The 18,317-nt window shown below is 45.4% G+C and overlaps 1 protein-coding gene across 1 annotated transcript; it reads left to right on the top strand.

The window, feature by feature from the left end:
- Positions 1-6,705: 6,705 nt before the first annotated feature.
- On the top strand, positions 6,706-16,428 carry LOC128331376 (cytochrome P450 2C42-like; the record flags this gene model as incomplete). The annotated part of the gene is given in 6 exon segments (XM_053264719.1): positions 6,706-6,891; positions 11,758-11,899; positions 12,652-12,780; positions 12,783-12,838; positions 15,402-15,543; positions 16,247-16,428. Coding segments are annotated over 6 exon segments (837 nt in total), but the record flags the coding sequence as incomplete, so codon positions are not given.
- Positions 16,429-18,317: the final 1,889 nt, after the last annotated feature.

Genomic DNA, 18,317 nt, shown 5'->3' on the forward strand with positions numbered 1-18,317 from the left:
AGAAGCCCTTCCATGAAAGCTATGACAGCCCTGGGAAATTGCTTTACCAGTTCCATAGTGTCCATGGCAAGGATAGAGATGACCTCAAGGCTGGAGGACCACACCAGCTCGTTCTCCTTAAGTGGGTGGCCAATGGCTTATTCATGAGAAGTGTCAGGCAGCAGGATTGGCATTGTCATCCCTGAGAGGGCGATTCCTCCTCTGTGATAATGATGGATGCCGACCGGTGGCGGACCGTGGTCACTCAAGAGATTTCCAGGCCTTGGGGACACCCCCTCATGAGAAGGACCATCAGAGGGAGGAGAGGGGAGAGAATTGCCGAGCAAAATCTATAATGATTTGATTCAAAGTTGAATCACTCAATTGACCCAGATTTGAGTCAAATTGATTTGAATTCGATTTGAAAATTATGTAGCAGATCTCATCCAATCCCAATGCATATGTGATGTTGGGTGGTGATTTCAATGCTAGGATGGGCTCAGATGACCGCACCTTATACTCCCAACAAAGGTCCTATTAGTAGTAGTAGTAGTAGTACATTTATATCCTGCTCTTCCTCCAAGGAGCCCAGAGCGGTGTACTACATACTTAAGTTTCTCTTTCACAACAACCCTGTGAAGTAGGCTGGGCTGAGAGAGAAGTGACTGGCCCAGAGACACCCAGCAAGTATCATGGCTGAAGGGGGATTTGAACTCGGGTCTCCCCGGTCCTAGTCCGGCACTCTAACCACTATCCTAGTCACTATCCCTATCCACCCAGCCCCGAGGCAGATGGGCTCCCTCTGATCCCTCTCTCTAAGGATCAAAAGTTAAATTATGCAGGTCTCCGCTTGAGCCACAAGACTTGACCTTTCAATTCTGAAAGGCTCATTTGAAAAAGTCCACCCTGCTGAGTTTACTTATCTCACCGGCACTAGAATGAGCCTGATTGATTATTTTAGTACATCAGGGAAGCTGCTTCCTCTAGTAGAAGATTGGAGATTTTTCCTAAATTTGATAGTGACCATCTCCCTATCTTGCTACTTCTAAAACCACTCATCTATCAGTCACACATTGAGAATTATTACAATTCCTCCATATTTTCAGCGAATGGAGTATATTGCCACGCCAAATGGTCACCATGGCTGGATCAAGCACTACGAGAACTACTTGCCTCTGATCTCTTGCAGTATATCAACTCATCTTTACTAAACAATGATCCTACCTATCCCCCCACACACACTTTTTATTGCCTTTTATAATTTTAAATCTGGACTTTTACAATTTTATACTCCCCTTTTTATTTTTTCTGGGCCTTTCTATAATGGGACTCTTTTACTCAACTAGTAGCTGTGTTTTGGGATGCCATGCTTTGTGTCCCAAGTGAGGCCCTTTTATGCACTGCCTTGCCCTGGGTTTTGGAGCAGGTGAGTTCATGGTTCATCAGATAAACCCCTAAGCAGACTTTCCCAAAGGACTCGCCACTCTTCTAATTATGAGAAATGCTTTTTGGCCTGTATGGCTGAGTTAGTAGGAGTTGAGTGGGATTGGGGGTGGGGAGGAATTTCCCAATTTTCTGCTGACTCGAGGTGAAAATAAATAATAATAATCCAAAGTTGGAGGGGTGATGTGTGTAACCTCAGAAGTGATTAATGCAGTTCTTCATGTCCTAAATGGTGCAGTGCCAGCCTGCAGCCAATTTCTCCATTGCTGGCTATATGTTGGGTTCCTGATCCAAGAGAGAACAGACCACAAATGAGTGCAAAATTCACTCAAATGTAGGACCAGCCCAGCTGCACAAGGAATCCCAACGATGATCGTGGCAAGATTTCCAACGGCACCAGTGAAGCAGCAGCATTTCAAGAGAGGCATTGGTAGCAGAGCTAGCTCACATGAGGGAGAGAAAATGCTGAGTCATCCCTGCTGAGCAGCTTCAGTGGGCTTCTCCTAAAAACCTTTCTATATTACCAGTAGATTCAAAATGCTGCTGCCACCACCTCCTTTATCTACAAAAACTCTCTGGGCTTGGAATGGGCTAACCCAGAGAAAACTCTTAATTTGGCGATTGGAAAAATCTAGTAAGAACTAATCAGCTACTTTCCTTTCACTATCACTACATCTGGACTAAATCTGGTGCAAATCTAGGTCCACAAGTTACATCTCTTGGGCCTCAAATGTTCATTTGTCTGCCATCTTGGATCAGGATGGATGTCATCATTACAAACCACACCATTGAGGTATCCTTGCGTGTCACTCACTACAGCTGTTCCAAATTTGGTTCAAATCAGTTAGACAGTCCTCAAGTTAGTGCACTTGCACCTCAAAAGTTCACAAGGTAGCTCACTTGTGTCAAAGTTTATGGTTCCGCCATCTTCAATCAAGGTGGATGACATCATCACAAACTGCACCACCGAGGTGTCACTAACTAGAACTCTACCTAATATGGTTCAAATCAACTAGGCAGTCCACAAGTTAGCCCACTTAACCCTCAAATGTTCATGTGTCCACCATCTTGGACTGGGGTAGATTATATCATCACAGACATCACTGAGACATCATTGAGGCGTCTCTATGTGTCCCTATAGCGGTAGCAAATTTGGTTCAAATCGGTTAAACAGTTCACAAGTTAGTCCACCTGTGCCTCAAAAGTTTATGTGTCCACCATCTTGAATCAGTGTGGATGATATCATCACAAACTATGCCATTGAGGTGTCTCTGTGTGTCACTCACTTAAACTGTACCTAATTTGGTTTAAATTAGTTAGACAGTCCACAAATTAGCCTGCTTGCACCACAGATGTTCACGTGGCCACCATTTTGAATTGGAGTGGAATGCATCATCACACACCACACCATTTGGGGATCCCTATGTGTCCCTACAGCTGTAGCAAATTTGGTTCAAATCGGTTAGGCGGTTCACAAGTTAGCCCACTTGCACCTCAAAAGTTTTTGCGTCCACCTTCTTGGATCGGGGTGGCTGACATCATCACAAACTACACCATTGAGGTGCCCCAATGTGCCCTTACAATTGTACCTGATCTGGTTCATTTTGGTCCAGGCATTGCAAAGTAGATGGCGGGGGGGGGGGCACATGGAAAGACACACACAGGGATACAAAGACACACACCCCGAATGCCGGGTGATCTCATAAGCCTACTGGAAAGTAGACTAAAAACCTTCCATGTGTAAGCCTACATGTGGTGAGAAAACTGATAGCTGCTAAACACTAGAGGACGTTTTTGCACCAGAGAAATCCCCCTTCGCCGCCCCCTTTTCCTGAGTGAAAAACCAATTCGGAAAGGCTTTTAAAAGAAAAGGAGAAGGAGAAGGAGAAAACAGTTTCGTTCAATTACTTCAGACTGCTTCTGTCTGAGGCTTTCTCAGCTTTTAGATACAGTTAAAAATACCTAGTAGGATGATTACAAAAACAGGTTGTCTTAATGCACCCTTAAATGTTTACAGAGGCTTTTGCAACACCCTAGGTAGGCTAGTGTTACTTATTTCAATTACGTTGCAGATAAACTATAGTATAACAGTATCTAGAATATGCAGTGCACACACACACACAACCCAATATTAAATCCCTAACACATAGTCTGGCTAAACCAACTGTTCCCTATGCTTCTCCTCTTGAACTCAACAAACCCCTGATGAGAACGCAAGCCTCGTGTAATCCTGTCTTCCCAGGCTTTACAGTCATCCTGGTGCAGCCAGACTTCATGGACACATGTCCCCTGTGCACCTCCAGCCAGGCTTCTTCAACAAAGATATTCCTTCTTCCTCGTAACAGCTTTCGAGGTCCCACCCACCTGGCCAACTGATTGGTTGAGCTCTGGAGCTCAATAGCCTGTCAGACAAGACAAGGGTTCACGTCCTGTTAACTCTTTAGAGGTTGAGGAGACTTCACTACAGCATCCCCAATCCACTTGCTGTGGAGTGCCTCCTTCAGATCATGCACAGCAACATCACAACTCCCGGCTTCTCCCAGCAACCCTTGACAGACTGCAAGGGATCCTAGACACATGTCTCGGGGCACACTGGCCAGCCATTTGGGGCCACAAGATGCCTCAATCTGGCCACACCTTTAGAAAAGTAAAGACCTTTGGTCCATCTAGTTCAGTATTGTCTACACAGACTGGCAGTGGCTTCTCCAAGATTGCAGGCAGGAATCTCTCTCAGCCCTGTTTGGAGATGTCAGGGAGGGAACTTGGAACCTTCTGCATGCAAGCATGCAGATGCTCTTTGCAGAGCAGTCCCATCCCCTAAGGGGAATCTTGTACAATTATAACAAATTAAGGCTTGACTTATCTCGCTTTGCATGTAATGCGTCTGTCTCATATATCAGTTTCACCTTTTAATTTGCATTACTGAAATTAATGGACTTTTGCACGATATTCTAATTTTCTGAGTTTCACCTGTATATATTTCTCTTAGGCATACCCATCGCTAATCCCATGTGTGGCAGCTCTCGTAAGAGTTCACAAGTGAGCTGCCACATAGCAACAGGGACAGTGGGGCAGAGGAAACTGTGGCTGCCAGCAGGCGGGCGGGAGGTGGAGAGGATGGCACAGCCTCTCTCTCTGGCCCACCTGTCGGCCCAAAGGAAGGACGGCCTTGCCGCTGGGCAGAAGAAAGCGGTGGCAGCCACGAACCAATGGCTGCAGGCAGGCAGCAGAGAGGGCAGTGCACTCCCTCTCTGGCCTGCCTGCCAGCCAAAAGGCAGGACTGCTGGGGTCAGGAACACCGGTGGGGGGGTAGGGAATGGGGGCATGGCGGCAGCTGCAGGTGGGCGGGAGAGGGTGGTGCAGCCTCCCTCGCCAGTCCACCTGCCGGCCAAAAGGAAAGATGACCTGGTGGCAGCAGCAATAGGTGTTGGGGTGGAAATGTTGACAGCGGCAGCACCAGCACAGCTATGGGGGAGAACTAGAGGCACAGATGCTCTTCCCCTAGCCCAGCTAGTTATTATTAATAGGACCTGGACATCCTATTGCTCATAAAAATGTAATGAACATATACAGACATGGATTGTGCTGATGGGTCCAGCACCAGGTGGAGAAAGGAGTGAATATGGTGAGGAAGGGCAGAATGGATGGAGTATGGGATTCCTTTCAGGATGATGAGACAATAGATGGAAGGGAGGTTTTGCAAGCCTGACCTTTCTGTGGCATCAGAGAACTTTCTCACTTGGTTTGCGCCTCACTCTTGTGTATAGCAACAGCCTGGTAGATGTCCCTGAAGATGAGTTTGTAGAATATGTCTATCATGGGACCCAGGATGGGGGCTAAGCAAGGAACTCTTTGTCCCAACTGAATCTGGGCGCAGAAGGATCAAAACGTTCCCGCATTGGAGTTGGACAGGAAGTATTGCTAAGAGGTTTCTGGAGCCCTGGAAGCAGATTTTCAGGCTGCATCATTGGGGGGTGGGGCGTGGGCTAGCGTTGCCTGCCTTGGTGCTTGCTGCATCGTTCTTTGCCCAAACTCAATATGTTTATGCTGTTTTCAACTAGCCCATTTACCCGACTGGTGAGAAGATCCAGGAGGAGGCGAGAGATGCCTCCCTCAGTATTAATTTTTTTAGTTTGACAGCCAGCCGGATGTCCCCAAAAGTGGCAAGTCTTAATCCCAACCTGCAGTTTCCATTGTTAAGCTTCCAAACATCTGCATATCCAAACATCTGCATATGTAAGCTGTGTTGCTATGGTGACCAAACTTTGAGTAAACACATTTTGCTTGTGTTTGTGTTTAACACAGGAATTCCTTGCAGATTGAGCAGTCAGACTCTCCTTTGCTGACACCTGGGTGGATTTACAGTAATCCACACAGCAGACTTTAAAAAAAAAAAAAAAACACGAAAGTGCGACTAAGCCAAAAAGTCGGCAATGGCCCATCCGCACATCAAAGGGAAATGTTGGGTTTTCTTCAGAAGCTGCTGGAAATACAGGATTTTTTAAAAGCCGGACATACTTTGGGCTAAGCCAGAAGGCCCAGCCTCGCTTAGGAGGAAAAGAGAGTCATGTCTTTACTGGTGCATGATACGTCAGGGTAAATACAACTAATTTGTGGACTGGCACACTCCAATCCAGAGTGGATTTGAATTAAAATCCATGTGTAGAAAGCCTCCAGGGAGACCAAGCGCTGAATCCTGACTGAGATGCTGCAACATCCTCCCTTGGTTGCCCCATTCCAGGTGCTCTCTTGGATCCTTTCCTTGAGCCTCTCTTCAGGGGCCACCTGCTCTTCTTTCCATACACACACACACACACACACACACACGTATCTCCATGGATGTGGGATGGGGTGGGGAAGGGATGAGGTCATCCTACACATTCCCATGAAGCTTCCTGCCAGGAGTGGGGACATGATTTGTTAAGGGTTGTTAACCTGAAAAGGAATCGCCAACCAGGTAACAGCTCTTCATTTCGTAGCAATCTAAATAGATATCACAAAATGCCATTTAATAGTCAAGGGAACTCAGTTTTCCATTGAAATCAACCCTGAAAATCTTCAAGGAACCTCATACGAGCCAGAGAACTGGAGAGTGCAAAGGAATACAACCCAGGATAGAAGGGTGGGAGTGCATGCATATTTGAGGTGTGTGCGGATTAAAAAATTTGCCAAAGGTGCAGGCCGATTTCATTCATGGGACCATCACCTGTGCTTAAAAATGGATACAAGCCCACCAAGGAATTCACCACCACATCTATCAATCTATAAACCCTTCCTTCTCTTCTCTCTCAGCTCTACAACCTCATACCCAGGATCATGGACTACTTGCCTGGCCCTCACCAAACCTGCTTCAAAAAACTCATCTGTATCCATGACCTTATAGCCCAGAAGGTGAAAGATCATGAGGAAACCTTGGATGCCAACAATCCTCGAGACTACATAGATTGCTTCCTCCTCAAAATGGAGCAGGTAGGAAATGGAGGGACACAGTGAAGTCATTCACATGACTACAAGGGGGTGGGCTGGGGAAAGGTAGGAGCCTACCTTCCCTCCCCCTCCCCCCTACCCACTGACCATTTGCCCATCAGGGCTCCACTGCCTGAACACCCACATGAGCAAGCCAGGGATGCCACATCCCACAATGCACCACACAAGCAGCATGGTCCTTTGGGGAAGCTCCGCCCTGCCTGGCTGCTTCTTCCCCTCAGCTCTATCATAAAGATGGCTGCAAGCAGTGCAGCGCCCTAGACGACCAGACAGTGAGGTAGGAGGCAGACACTTGTCCTCCAGGTATCCCACAATGCACCACTCAACAAGCACAGTGCATTGAGGGATTTCCCTCATGAGTCTGGCACTCTAGGCCTGACTCACCCAGGTAAAGTCACCAACTTACGCAGGTACAAGATCAGGTTAAATTCCCGGGCTGCCCTGGGAAGCAGTGACAGAATCAGCCTCAGTGTCCATTATAAAGATCCTGTCCCACTAAACCAGGAGTAACCAACTTTGGGTCCCCAGATGTGGTTGGACTACAGCTCCCATCACCTCCAGCTACATCCCCAGATTAAGGCCATTGTACCTGGGAATGATGGGAGTTGTAGTCCAACCACATCTTGGGGTTCAGCCTTGAAAACTGCTGTTCTAAACAGTAGAGTGTGTTCGGGCCAAACTAAATGGGGCTTATGAAGAGCAGTGGGAGGGTGTTTCCATACAAAGGAACGCTCCATTTGAGAGAGGGGATTCTCACCGTTTTTCTGCTGGATGTTCAGATGACATACTTGACCCCCAAGCTGTACTGTCTACTGGCCATTTGCAACAAATCTTTTAAAAATATTCTATTAAGGTTTGGCAGCAAATGGACTGCCGATGGCGCTGCAAACTTGTGTGCGATGGCCAAGTACATCATCTGAATGCCCAGAAGAAAAGTGGTAAGAATATCAGTTTCAATTTGGGTTCCCCAGATATTGTAGGACTACAACTTCCATCATCCCCAGCTACAATGGTGATGGGAGTTGCAGTCCAACAACGTCTGGGGACTCAAGGTTGGACACCCTTGCTCTAAAGACTGGCTGTGAGAGAAGACCTTTTAGAAGGCCTTAAACCTTCCAGGTGGCCTGGGCCTTGTGACTGGTGTGTGTTTCTGTGTTTGTTTGTTTCTCATATTTTTATACCACCTGATATGCGCATCTCCAGGTGGTGTACTGTACAGTATTAAAACACAACAAATATAAAACAGAATAAAACCAGTTAAAAGTCCACAATAAAAACAAAAACAATCTCATATGATAAAAACAAATTTAAAAATTAATTTCAGTTTAAAGCCTAAGGAAACAGGTCTTGAGGGTCTTCATAAAAACAAACTAAGAGGGAGATGCTCTTATTTCAGTAGGGAGGATATTCCAATGCCCCGGGACTAGGCTTGTGCATTTCGATCCGGGCACAAATTGATTTGTGCCTGAAAATGGCAATTTCGGATGATTTGTCTACAAATCGAAACCAGAATTAGACCGAGAATTTTTGTATACGAACCGAAATGACCTCTTCTTGGATCCGAAGTTTGTGCACTTCGGAAAAGTGCTCCATTTGCATTTCAGCATTGCATTTTGTCCTGTTGGTCTCTCTACTCAGCAACTGAGTGTTTGTCAAAAGGATTAGCAATTATCATAACAGAAGATAAGATATGCAAAAAGGGGCACATCTTCTTTGAAGACATTTCCTTGGGCATGAATGATTTAGTTGAGAATGTGTTGTATTGTATTTCAATTGTGTACTAAGAATGCAATGATTAACCTGAAGAGTAGCCAATACAGTGCCAACTCTAAGTAACAATATCTGGAGCTTTGCTAGCAAAAGCCCTCCCCACCCCTTTTCTTTCTCTGCTTCTCCTGTATTTTCAGCCTTAAAAAAAAAAAGAGGGCATGTGAAGGTGATTATTTACTTTTATTTATACTTTAAATAGACTTTTATACTGCATTCCAGTTTTTCATGCTTTTAGAAAGATTGGCTTGGTAGAGAAGGGGATTATATCTACTTTTATGTGTAAAACATATTTCATCCATGCTTGCATGCCAGCCAGCCTGCCTGCACAAGCAGCCTCTACTTGTTGAATTCCCCCAGACTTTTTAAATCTTTATTTATTGTTGAGTGAGTTTATATTTCTATATTTATATTTATATGATTGTCTCTGCTGCTGCTCTTTGTACTTGGTATTTATTGTTTTTATACTTGTGTCTTAAATATTTTTAATCAGATTTGTCTCATATTTTTAGCTTAATATTTTAACTATCATATTTATAATCTTGTTTTTAAATTTTGCTGTAACCCACCTTGGGATTGTTTTAATGAAAGGCAATATATAAATTTATAAATAAATAAATAAAATCTCACATTGTACTTGTACTTATTGTTCATTATATCCCGCCTTTCCTTAGATACAATCCTGAGGCGTTATTCCTTTCAAGGCTGTGTTTGTGTCTTTTGGCCCACCAGAGAAGAGCCTTGCTCTTCTCCAAATTATTCAATCTTTTAAAAAAATTAGCTTGGGAGAGTGGGGGATTCTATTTAATTTTGGTATTTGAACATAATATTTCTTTCTTCCTGGCCTGCACTGCAAGCAAGCCTCCTGCCTCCCAGAGCAACATCTCCATGTGGGAGGAGGGAAAGAAAGGGAAATGTGCAAAGGGATGATTTTTAAGTAACTGCTGGAGACTGCGTGTCTTTGTGGCAGATTTGGGGCAGAAAGAAGTCTGCTGGGGCAGAACAGTGAAAGTGCCTGCCACAACCCAGACTCTCATGGAATCGGCCAAAGGGCTGATTTTTAAGTAATTACTGGAGTCTGCGTGTCTTTGGGGCAGAAAGAGATCTGCCAGGACAGAACAGTGGGTTGAGTAGAAGTGCCCCAAGGGGTGCCTGCCACAACCCAGACTGCCATGGAATTGGCCTAAGGGCTGATTTTGAATTGTGTGCCTTTGGGGCAGAAAGAGGTCTGCTGGGGCAAAACAGTGGGTTGGGAGGAAGTGCCCCAAGGGGTGCCTGCCACCACCCAGATTTCAAAGGAATTGATCAGAGGGTTGATTTTTCGTGATTTGGGGAGGTTTCAGTGTCTTTAAGCTTTTCCCCCATAGAGAATAATGGTAGTTTCAGCAGCCCCATAACTGCACTTGGGGGGCACTGGTGTGGTGCTGAGCAAGTGGTGGTGTAGTGCACAGAGGGTGCCAACCACCCCCCTGGATTGCTAACCCATTGGGGTACTGGGCTATGTTGTTTCTGAGGTGTTGAGTTTAGAGTCTCTGGTAGCAAATGAGATTTTTAATGAAAACCCTTGAATCCACCCTCATATTCTACCAGAGAATCTACTCTCAGAACACCTCTGGAACAACAAAACCTTGTACTTCATGGGTTGGCAACCCATGTGGGTGGTTGGCATCCTATGTGCACTATACCACCACTTGCTCTGGGCCACCCCAGTGCCCCTCATGTGGAGTTATGGGACTGCAGAAACCTCCAGTCAAGAGGTTTCCAGTATCTGCACCACTGTTTTAAGATCATTTACCTCCAGAAATGGACATAGCTGATGTTTCAGTCGAAGCTGATAAAAAGAGCTCCTGGCCACTGCCTCAGCCTGAGAAACCAGAGTGAGTCTTGGTTCCATGAGCACTCCCAAGCTACGTACCTGATCTTTCAGAAGGAGTGTAACCCCATCCAGAACAGGCAGATCGAAACCATCTCTCGGGTCCCAACCCCCCACAGTCAGTACCTCCATCTTAATTTGGATTCAAATTCACTTTGTTATCCCTCATCACCTCCAGGCAGGCATTTAGGGGGAATATACTATTTCCTGATGAAGTTGATATGGAGAAATAGATCTGGGTGTCATCAACATATTGATAACACCCTGCACCAAACCATCAGGCACCAAACCTCCTGATGGTCTCTTCTAGGAGTTTCATGTAGATCTTAAAGAGCACTGGAGATAGTATGGAGCCTTGTGGAACGCCATACTTTAGTTCTTGCTTTGCAGAGCTGCAGTCTCCAAGTGACACCATCTGGAATCTACCAGAGAGGGAAGAACAGAACCACGGTAAAACAGTGCCAACCAATTCCATCCTCCTCAGGTGACTCAGAAAGATACCATGGTCAATGGTATCAAAAGCCACCAAGAGATCCAAAAGGATCAGCAATTGATAGCTAACTGGAGATCTCCCTCTGTCGATAGCCAACTGGAGATCATCCATCAGGCCAACCAAGACAGTCTTAACTTCATAGGCCACTCAAAAGCTGGTTTGAAATGGATCTAGATAATCTGTATCATCCCAAACTGCCAAAATTGACACAGCCTTGCCCAACCATGTAAGATTAGAAATGGGTCTGTAATTAGTTAACTCTGAGGGATCCAATGCAGGTTTATTCCAATAAAGTCTAATGACAGCTTCCTTAAGACAAGGAGGCATCCTGCACTCCCCCCCTCAGGGAAGCATTTATAATATTTATCAGACCCTCTCTGATAATACGATTACCTGATGAGATAAGCCAAGTTGGGCAAGGGTCAAGAGAACAGGTTGTAGGACACAAAATCTGAAGCACCTTGTCCACATCCTCAGGAATCACATACTGAAAGGGATCCAATCTAATCCTATAAGAGGAGTTGCTGGACATCTCTACAATAAAAATATCAGGAGGTATAACAATATGACAGACAGACAGACTCGGAAGTAACTGTGGAATCCAGCTTGGCCCAAATATGAGAGATTTCATCTGCAAAATGTTTGACGCTTGTTTAAGTATCATGTCGGCCCTTGGTTTTGAGGGTGACTTCCTCAGCATTTCCCCTGCTTTCAGGAAAAGCACAATTCCAAGACTGAGTTTACTAGAGAGAACCTCATTATGACGGTTTATGACATATTCTTTGCCGGGACAGAAACCACCAGCACCACCCTGAGATACATCCTCATGGTCCTGACAGAACACCCAGCGGTGGAAGGTATAACAACAACTGAATTTTGATCTGCTTGCTAATAGATTGCATGTCTCTTAAAGGAGGGTGATTATGCTGGAGATCCATGTTTCTCAGGCAGCTGATTTGTCATTTCAAAATGTTGTCTGTCTGTCCCTTCCTGTCATGGCTTGTTAATTTCACTTGTTTCCTTATGCCAAAGACCCCAGAGAGGTTCCAATATATTCCAACCCCATTTTGTCCAAGAAATTGACTAGCCTGAGAGGGAGAGGTTTGCTAAGCTGGAGGGCAGAGAGCCTGGTGCAGCACACAAACTGTGGCTGTACATGAGTCCAAAGAATCAGGGGACGTGCTGAAAATCCCAGGCAGTCCAGCACAAGGATTCCGTTCATGGCAGGCGCACTAGGAGCATGAACAACATTAAAGCCGAGCTGAGCCGAGCCAGACTGTTTAGATGGCGAACCGGCTCGACTTCAAGCTGGTTCACACATCCCTAAGGCCCACTCAAGTAAGGATTCGGGCTCAAAAGTGTCTCTCTGGCTCTTCTCTATAAGTTTGTCTGCTCAGGGAGACATTGGATTTATTTCTCAGGCAGTCGACACAAGATTAATCTTGTGGAAGTCCAACACTGAGAATGTCTCTAAGGATTCTGGATGCAGAGAACAGCCAAGGGACTATACCAATAAGTTGAGAGGTGACGTTGTCAGGTTGAGCAGGATGGGCGTTTGTCTGATATTGCTATGTGTACTTAAATGCTCCATCTTTGAATCTCTTTCCAGCAAAGATCCACGAGGAGATAGACCGAGTGATAGGCCGGGAGCGCCCTCCTGTTATGAAGGACCGCCCTCAGATGCCGTACACGGAGGCTGTCCTACACGAGGCCCAGAGGTTTCTTGATTTAGTCCCTTTGGGCTCATCCGTATGGCAAGACAGGACGTTGAAATTGAAGGCTTTACCATACCCCAGGTAACGAGAGGTCAATACGTTGTAATTCAAGACCATGCTGCTAAAGGAGTAGTGAACTCTTTGTTCCAAAGGTTAATCATTACAAACCCGGAGTTAGGCAGAATTTCATATTCCACAAACCTGCTGGAAGCCTACAGGCAGGAGTTTAGGGCATGCCCTCTTGCCTGCTGTTACTCCCCTGCAACTGGTACTCAGAGGCATCCTGTCTCTGAGGCTGGAGGTGGCCTATAGCCCTCCAACCAGTAGCCATAGATAGACCTCTCCTCCAGGACGTTATCCAACCCCCTCTTAAAGCCATCCAAACTAGTAGCCAACTTAGGGCACATATAGCCAACAGGACACACTTAGCCCTGTGTCCATCTTAGACCTCCCCTTCCTTTCTTCTCTTCCCCCTCTCTCCGTTTTAGATTATACACTTCCCAGGAGCAGGGACTGGTGGCAAAGCACCAAGCATGCTGGGTCTGCTCAATCAATAAACAGGAATACATCAACTGGGGGGGCGGCAGAGGGGATGCTACGGATGGGAATGTGGCTGGCAAAGGGAATGAGGGAGAAATAGGAGCAGACACAGTCACATGTCTTTAGGCCTCATTTCACTGGAGAGTGGGGTTAAGATCCAGCTCCGGAGAAGAGCAGAGTTCTGAAGCCGGCTGTTGGAGAAAAGGAAGGCAGAGAACCACAGGAGTTGTCTCTGGAGCAGTTGCAGGCATATGGGCCAGCAAGGGAGAAAGGGCAGAGCCTTGTCAGGGAGCAGGAGGACCTTTGGCAGCTCAGAGCGGGACGTGTCAGGAGGAAAGGGCAGACAAATAGGAAGTGGCATTTTCACAAGTAAACAGGGTGACACTTTTTTCTACTTCTAGCGCTCCAATTGTCCTCCCTCTGCATTGATCATTGCCTGAGCGCCACCACCTATTAATATGCACTTCCAAAAGCTCTTCTGCACAGTCTGTGTGATGCTCTGTTCATTAACTCTCCAATAATCTGCCCGGCAGTGGTTGTGTTGGAAGTGAAGGACTCTGCGCTGTCTCATGGCTCAATGACAGAGGGGGACAGACTAGTGAGTCAGAGGGCTAGAGGGGTCAAGACATTGGTCATCCCTTCTCTACTGCTCTGACACTATCCCTTTGATATGTAGATTGCTACTCTCGGGGACTGCCTGCCTGCCTGCCTGCCTGGCCTCTTCCTCTTCCCTTGCAACACCCATGCTCCTCTCTCCCTGCACCATGTGTGCAGAGATGCAGAAACCATCCCTCTGCATCCAGCTAGCTAGCTAGATTAGAGATCTTATCTCTCCACTTTACTATCTAGAATGGAGTTCACCAGTAAAGACTCCTTATATTGATTTGAAACTATGAACTGGCTCCAGGTTTATTTTACTCTCAGCATACACACATGCCTAGGCAAACTCTGCTGTGTTGTGCCTCAGTGCACTCTGCTGTAATAGAAGGGTATCTCTTACCAGAGAGAATTCCCAACAGGCTGGGGGCAGGGGAACAGGGTTATTTCCCCCAGTTAAGGAAATATTAGGAAAACATAATTTGTTACGAGGCTGTAATAATTTATCGGCGGTTCAAAATGAGCTGCACCAGCTGTCATGGGGGCATTGATGTTGGTGCCAGGCACTCCATCCTCCCCATCTTGATTTGGGCAAAGACCAAGGAATGGTGTGGGTGCATGGAGGGCAAGTCACTCTCTGCCTGACAGATGAGAGGATGAGGGAGGGGGAAGCAAAGGGTGCAGCAATCTTGGGCAGGCTTCCTCAGGAGTAAGGTCTCCTGCTGCTTCTCCCCTACTTTGCGCCATCTCCCCACCTGGCTTTCCCCAGCTGTCCACTCCATGTCTCCCCTCACCCTCTTCCCTGACAGTTCACCTTCCATCACCAAAGAGGCCATTGCCCCTGCAAGAGAACCCAATGGCAGGCTGGCTCCCCCTGCGGATGTCAGGCTACTGGCAAAATGCGTCAGCATTCCCACTTCCTTATCCAAACCATCATGCTCTGTATAAGTTTGCAGGACTTTAATGGGGCAGGAACACCATAATAACCTTTGAACCACTGCTCGAAACTTCACTAAACCAAAAACAGCATTCCTCGTAGACAAGGCTATTTTAGAGTACATCCGTCATTTCCTACCAAACTGGTAAGGGATTTGGGCTATGCTGTTCTAGAGACTGGGGGGAAAGGGCCAAACCATCAATTTCCAGCACTTTATAAGCTGCTGTAGCTGTGGCAATTTTTATCAGACCTCCCAGGAATCCAGCACATTTGTAGACCTCATCAAGTTTCAAGATAGTAGCTCAAGAAATGTCAAATTTAAGAGCAATAGAATTTTGGGGCTTATAATGGCGGAAACATTTTTTTGCTGCTCACCTTAACTAAAGCGGCAATACTGTGCCCCCTTAGTTCTTGAAAATGAATGATTAACTCTTGATTGTCACTCAATCATTTATTTATTTATTTATTTATTTATTTATTTATTTATTTGATTTTTATACTGCCCTTCCAAAATGGCTCAGGGTGGTTTACAATGTGTTGCCTTGCTTTCTCCTCTGCTCTCTCCTATAGGGAACCACCATCTTTCCCATGCTGACCTCCGTACTGCATGACCCCAAACAGTTTAAAAACCCACATTTGTTTGACCCCCAAAATTTCCTGGATGAAAGAGGAGCCTTCAAGAAGAATGGAGCAGACATACCTTTTTCTGCAGGTAGGAATGAAACTGCTGCAAGGAAAAGGACATAAGCACAGCCCTGCTGGGTCAGGTAAAGGTCAAGTGTGCCATTGAGTCAGTGTCCACAGAGCCCTGTGGTTGTCTTTGGTTGAATACAGGAGGAGTTTACCATTGCCTCCTCCCACATAGTATGAGATGATGCCTTTCAACATCTTCCTGTATCGCTGCTGCCCAACAGAGGTGTTTCCCATAGTGTGGGAAACCTACCAGCAGGGATTCCAACCAACAACCTCTGGCTTGATAATCAAGTCATTTCGTCCAGCAGCCTCTTTCTGGGAAGACTAGACCTGTGGTCAACCTGTCCCTCCTGCTATTTCCTTCCCAGCCACTGGAATTCAGAGAGGCTCCCCCTGAAGCTGAATGTAGCCTGCAGCCGTCATCGTGACTGTGAGACACTGATAGGTCTATCGGCCATTAACCTGTATATCCTCTTCTTCAAGCTATCATAGAAGCCGAACCCGCAACTTGTGGCACTGGATTCCAGCAATTAATTGTGTGGAGATCACACTTGCCTTTGTCTGCCCTGAGTTGATGCCAGTTAGTTGACTGGATATCTCTGAATTCTAGTAGTGTGAAAGGGAGCAATGGAGCTAATTTTGGAACAGACAGGGATTTGTGGGAACGGAGTTTCCCTTCCGAAACATAACCGGCTGGTGCCTTCTGTTCCCCTCTACTACAGGGAAGAGGAACTGCCTAGGAGAGGGTTTGGCCCGCATGGAGCTCTTCTTATACCTCACCAGCATCCTGCAGAACTTTCGTCTCAAGCACCCTCCAGGAGTCACCAAAATCGACCTCACACCCGATGTCAGTGGGGTTGTAAATGTGCCGCGCCAAGTCCAGATCTGTCTCTGCCCACGCTAATCTGCTGCCTCCCCACCCATATATTCAAACATCACTATCACCTAGTTCAGGCTAGTGAGAACAGCCATATATTGTTTTCAATTTCATAAAGTCACATCAAGTGACAAATAATCATAAGATATCACAGAGTGTAAATACAAAAATAAGGCAGGAGAAACACATACAATGTGGAAGAGTAGTAGTCAATATAGTACACTCATTCCAGATCCAGAAACTTGAAAAGCTGACTGAGAAGGATATATTCCCAATTCAAAACCTTGAACAGCTGGCTGAGATGAATATGTTCAAATTTCCAGAATGCATGAGAATAGTCCTTGAAAACTGCCTAGGTATCAGGTTTTTTTCACCACTGATTCCTCACGAAGGGCTATGAAAATAGAAACACTTCACTGTCTGCTACAATATAGATAAAAACCATACTGCAATACCTTTAGAGTGCACAATAACATAGTGCCTAATTAACAGCAAATTCCATACTCCCATAGTATAAAGCTAATTCTTACCTGAACATAATTCTTCAAGACTTTCCTGAAGATTAAAATCTTATTTTTACTGAGTTCCTGCTGCATGTCCTTCTATATGCAGCTGCGCATAAAGGTTTAACCGGCTAACACTTAGTGTACACCAGGTGGGGGTATAATGTCCTTAATGAGGAGACAATAAAGCTCTCAACCCTAAATCCATGTGAGCAAATGCTTAAAGGGAGACTGTTAAATGTTGTTTTCTCAAACATATCATAGGCTGTTATAAACTCCAAACCATAAATCTACTCAGGGGACGACATATACATCAACAACCATTCAAATTCAGATAAACCAGCGGCCAAGATGATAAAAATAGCCAATAATTTCAGATTAAGTACATCACATATCTATCATCCATTTCCAGGGTACAGTCATAGCACTGGATACAGAATACAACTGCTAATATAAATACCTTCAAAGAGTCTTATAAAAAGCAGGACAAATCCAATTGGGTGTTTAAACCACCTATTCCCATTGATTTAAACTTATATATAAATTCTGCTTCTTTTTTTAGTAAGATTTTCCATGCATCATCTCTTTTAGATGGTTTAGATCTGTATTTAAACAAAATACAGACTTTAAGATCTTTTGGGGAATGACCCTTATTCATGAAGTGAGAAGTCAAGGGAGCTTTCAGAACACAGTTTTTCAATCTGGATAGATGCTCCAGTATTCTGGTGCGCAGAGGTCTGGTGCTCATGCCAATGTATATGGCAGGGCATAGATAAACAATATTCCTAGTACTGCAATTACCAAGACACTCCAATATGATGGTTCTGTCTATGGTGGGAATAAACACCTGCTTGTCACTAATCACAAAGTTACAAATCCTACAGTGACCACAGGGATAAGATCCATAGGGGTTATCTCTGTAAAAATTTTGTCCTGTCTACATCAGCTCTTATTAGAATATTACTTAAGTTTTTTGCATTACGAAAAGCTATATGAGGTGGTGAATCACATCCTGGGATGTCTGCAACCAATGACGGCGTATAATATTCTTAATCTGGTACCCCAGAGTAGAAAACTCCAGGGATATATGGACTGATTATACTGTTCACTGAGTATGTGTACTAGTCTTTTCCACTGCATTCACTTGTTCTATCAACACGGTTTTTTGACTGAGGTTTCTTGACTTTACATGTTTCCCTTTTTGCATTGTAAATTTCTGCCTCCCCACCCATAGCATTGCTGGGGGTCTCACAAGGACTTCCACCTTCTCTCACTGATTCACTCTATAGCTACAAAATAGGTGTGAGCCTGTTGGGGTTCAGGATTAGATCTGCTTCTTAGCTTCACCCAATGGATCCTGGGAACTGGACTTTCAGAAGGTTTCACAGCATTCTCTGCGGAAGGCACAGACAT

This window comes from Hemicordylus capensis, chromosome 6 (assembly GCF_027244095.1).
Source record: "Hemicordylus capensis ecotype Gifberg chromosome 6, rHemCap1.1.pri, whole genome shotgun sequence".
Lineage (NCBI taxonomy): Eukaryota > Metazoa > Chordata > Lepidosauria > Squamata > Cordylidae > Hemicordylus > Hemicordylus capensis.